Source organism: Mesitornis unicolor, unplaced genomic scaffold (genome assembly GCF_000695765.1).
Source record: "Mesitornis unicolor isolate BGI_N332 unplaced genomic scaffold, ASM69576v1 scaffold6894, whole genome shotgun sequence".
NCBI lineage: Eukaryota > Metazoa > Chordata > Aves > Mesitornithiformes > Mesitornithidae > Mesitornis > Mesitornis unicolor.
Window position 1 is genome coordinate 18,602 of NW_010180705.1, and position 4,600 is coordinate 23,201.

Sequence of the window (4,600 nt, forward strand, 5' to 3'; positions counted from 1 at the left end):
AACAACACAAAAGTAGTCGGTGAGGTATCATCTAGAGTTCCTTAAAATTTCTCAATGCCCACGGACTTCTAGAAGTAAACAGCAAAAATGACTGCATTGTTTCTACTTTTTTGGAGCGAGATTTTTGTTTTCTATCTAAAGTTAGGAGTGTGTACTTACTGTCGAGAGTATGCTGTACTATGGAGAGCCTAGTTAAATTACCAGCGTAGTATCTCTTAGCCAAACCTGTACCCATTCACTCAGTACTTGTCCTGGCATTTCTTTTCTCCTTTAACCTGCTTAAAAGAGAATACTGCATGCAATCCAAGTGTGGCATCCTAATTCCATTGCTGGAAATTCCTCTGCACATCAAATCCAACGATTTAAATGTTCTTCTGTTTTCTTTAAATGAAAAAAACCCACTGAACAAAAAAACCATAACTCACTTGGTGCTTGTTAGGGCCTCAACAGGAGACTTAGCTATTAAAACAGAAAGCAAGGGGGAAGAAAAAAGTTATAAGTCTTGCATATCTTCATCGATCTGAACTGTCTGCAGTTTGGCAAGTTCTTTTTTGTCTGTTTCCAGTTCTTCACAAACCGTGTCAACCATGTTACTCATAACATACTTGGATTTCGAATCCAGCATCATTAAACTGCCAGTTGACTTACTCTCAGAAGTAGGTAAGAAATTCTCTTTGATGTCAGGTACGGCTTGCAGAAGTAACCTGTGCTCTCTGACAAAATCTTGATGTACCTGTGCGGAGGGGTGGCTGACACGGTCTCCGCTCGTTGAAACTATTTCTCCAAGTGCGGGCTGCGCTGCAGAAATGGACAAGAGATCTTGACTGGTAATGAGGGAACAGTTCTGAAGGGTTGCATAGTTAGCGTTGCTGATAGATATCACAGTAGAGGTACTGGTCACGGGCGATGACATGGACTGGCTCTCCGAGCTCCCAGAGTTCAGTTCTGCAGCATTTAAAAGAGTCGGTGGCGTGAGGGAAAAGTTATGTGAGGGTGTTACATTCACTAACGAGGAAGCCAGAGACTGGAGTCCTCCGCTGGATATATTTTCAGAAGACATGTTTACATTGAGTTGCGTGTTCTGACTGACTGGCATCAACTGAGAAAACACAAGGCTCCTTTCCAGTCCTTCTTGCTTGACAGAGCCTACTGCCTGGCCCGAATTGGGAACTGTATAAACAACTGCACTTGGAGCGAGGGGGCTGAAGAAAACCTTTCCTTGCTGCATTGTCGAAGTCTCGGTCGTAAAAGTTCCTCCATCAGATGTGCTGGCATTTACTGTAACATTACCTAGAGAAAGGGAAGCAAAAGAAAGGAAAACACAGATTATAGTTGGCAGAGTTGTGCAAACATTTTAAGACGTTTTGGTCTTTTTTATGGCTGCAGTACATGCATATGCTAGTATTTCATGCAACACAGAACAGCATTGTTTATAACAGGTGAGAGAGAATCAGCTATGAGGAAAGGAGAGCCATTAATAGAAACTGCTTCTAGAAAGAAAAATAAACCACCACAGTTCTGGTATATTTGGTATCCTTCAGACTCTCATTAAGGTGCAAACAGTCCCTGGCCATGTGATTAAAATGAACGTGCTTTGGCCTTCACTAGTTGCCACCACTCCATTTCTATCTAAGAATAGAAACATGAAAAGCTATTAAAGATAGTTCAGTGACAGACTGCAGCTTGTGTGGGAAACGGGAGACACGTCACATGAAATCCACCACTGTTGGGCAGAGCCTACCTGAGTCAACCTGCACAGAAAACAGCAAAACCCACTAACTTCTACCAGGCTAATTACGCAGTCTGTCGAGCACGCAGACGTATTGCCTTTCACCTCACTTTATCACATATTTCTAAAAGCCTAATCCCACCACTTTCTCAAAAGCTATTTAATTTTAAGAGGCTACAGTTGGAGACACCTCAATTTTTCACAACAGCACTGAAGATGCATTTCTCACCTGGGAAGTATTTTAGTTCCCTGTTAATTTCTGTTAATAAATTAGTTTTTGCAAAATGCTACTCATATGTGTAAACTAGAAGGATAAAGTGAGGCAACTCGAAATTATCCGGCAATAAGATGACTGTATCTTACTTAAAATAGTCTGCAGCACACTTCACTTGGAATAGGCAGACAGCGATCCATCCGCCTCGTGTTTAAAAAAATAAACAAAAAGAAATCAAAGCAGCAAATGCAGATCGTGACTTTTCTGTGCACCAGACCAGACGTATGGCGGATCACTCTCCAGTGGGAACTGGTACTTCTCACAGCGGGGAAAACATTCAGAGAGGAACTTATTATGAACCTTAGGACTTTCAAATACAATAGTCCTGTACTACTCACGGGACAGAACTTTCTCACCTTTGCTAGCTGTCAGTCTATGCCTTGGAGCATGTGGATCAAATGGCTTCTGTAATTACAGGTGGTATTCAGACAAATGTTTTTGCTTTTTCATCTTGGTTAAACTATTTTGCTAGTGACTGCGAGTGCCACGTTTCAGGATTTTGTAAATTTGCACCTATTTAAAATGGGTTTGTATGGCTTCAGTGTTCCTCCCTGCATTACTCTAACAGCAAGGATAACTCACACCCTATACACACTTAATTCAAATAAGCTAACATGAGCAGAGTTTGATTTTCACTATATTCACGGCTCCTGCAACTAGAGATTCATTCAAGTTTAATCATTTTCATAACCAAAGATACAGTGGCTAATGAATAACAAAGCTGTTCAGTTGTGCTGTGTAACTGACCTGCTTCAAAACAAGGATCCAGAACGAAGCTTGTGCTCCCTGGGATCCTTCCTGCCTGGCTGCAAGTTTCACTCTATGGTATGCTAAGAAAGTCTAAAGCAAACATGGGGAGGAGCCTGCACACTTGGCACGTGAACCTGCGATGACATACTTCCCTTGGACTGAGGGCAGTTTAATCCAAGTACCTTGTGTTTTATATCTACAAGCTATTGCATACTTCTGTTGTTTCCCTGCAGTCTAATCTTCCTTAATTATAGGACAGAAAATGTATCAGTGTAACTGCTTGGTCTTCTTGTGTCTATAGTCATTTAACATTTATTTTTATGAAATGCTTTGGTTAAAAAAAAACCAAACGAAAACAACCATCACAAGAACAACAACTGTAACAATTTCCAGCTGCTGTAATTTTCATTTTTATGAACCTTCTCATTAAAAGAATTAAATGGCAAATGGGGACTATTGTGAATTACTGGAATGTGTCAAATTTACAGATATTTGTGAAGACTGCCATCACAGACTTCTGAGAAGAGCACGAGATGAAAGGGGTGTAAAATACCAGACCTCCTTCTCTGGTCTTAGTAGAGGAGCTCAGCCTCGTGTAACAGTCTGCCCACAAACATAATCCACTATAAAGGAAGACAAAAGGTACTACTTGTGCATAGCCATGGCTGACAAAACAATTCTGGCACCTTGGAGAAAAAGGACCAAAGCTTCTAAAACGCTAAGTGTGCCTGATCCAAATGTTTTCTAGTACCTTTTACCGTAACAGACAAAACTTTTACCTTCTGAAGCTGCCACAGAAACAGGAGGCAGCTGCAGAGAAGAAAAACCGATGCTTCCATTCAGCAGCTGGCCATTTGTTCCTGAACTGGGGATCTGGACAATGCCATACTGGTTTATTTGGACAGGAGCAGTAAAAGTAACCACGGAACCTCCATCTTGGGAAGCAGCAGTTTGTATGCTTTCCCTTTTCACCTCTGAGCTCGGTATCAATCCTGGGAATGAGACCGGGATGTTGCTGGCGCTGAAGGTGGCTGCCGTGGCACTGGGGACCGAAGCCTGAAGGAGTTTGAAGTCCTTAACATCTTCTGATGAAGGCGACAGTATGTCAGTAATGGACACTCCGTTGCTCACAACGCTCGATGTGGTTTTGGGTGAATTTAAGGTAACTGTCTGTGAAGCCCCCACGCTGAGTCCGTTGAGAATGACACCGTTGGGACCCTGAAGAAAAGAGCTACCATTGAGGAAGACGGGAGAGGTACTGGCAGGCACGAGGTTTCCATTCAACAGGACGCCAGATGAGCTCAAGGCTATTTTAGTGTTTCCGAGCTGCTGCATGTAGACAGGCTCCATGTGGCCAGGAAGGCTGAGGCTGGTAACGCCGTCGGATGAGCTGGAGAGCGGATGGGGAGATAAATCCTCCTGCCCCTTACTGGATTCATCTTCTGTGCTAGGGTTGCCGTCTGACTCGCTATGGGAAAACACGGAGAGATGACATTGCATTACCACAGCGTGCCAGTGAACCCTGCACCAACGGGGACTCCTTGCCTTGCCACAGTTTGTGAGAGTTTTCCCAAATAATTTTTTCTGGGTTTTGCCATTACAAGACACTTTAAATGAATTTCAAGTCAAGAGAGAGGTTTCTTAGAAAAGGACATATCAAACCAGGGAGAAACTTTGCAGACTAAGTTATGGACGCGTAAATAAATTCCCTTTCCCTGGCCATCCAACCCGGGCGACCTAAGGGGGCTGCTGGGCCCCGCTCCGCCGGCCCAGGGTGCCCACACGTGAGACCGGCCGCGGCCATTTGGTAAACCGCTGGGCGGCAGCTGCGGGAGGTGGGAGCAGGT

The 4,600-nt window shown here is 43.6% G+C and overlaps 1 protein-coding gene across 1 annotated transcript; it reads right to left on the minus strand.

Moving 5' to 3' along the window:
• Positions 1–493: 493 nt before the first annotated feature.
• SIX4 (SIX homeobox 4) lies at positions 494–4,253 on the minus strand. Its single transcript, XM_010183163.1, has 2 exons — positions 3,533–4,253; positions 494–1,290 (listed from the first exon to the last, which is right to left on the minus strand). The coding sequence occupies exons 1-2, from the start codon at positions 4,251–4,253 to the stop codon at positions 494–496; spliced, it is 1,518 nt and encodes a 505-aa protein (XP_010181465.1).
• Positions 4,254–4,600: the final 347 nt, after the last annotated feature.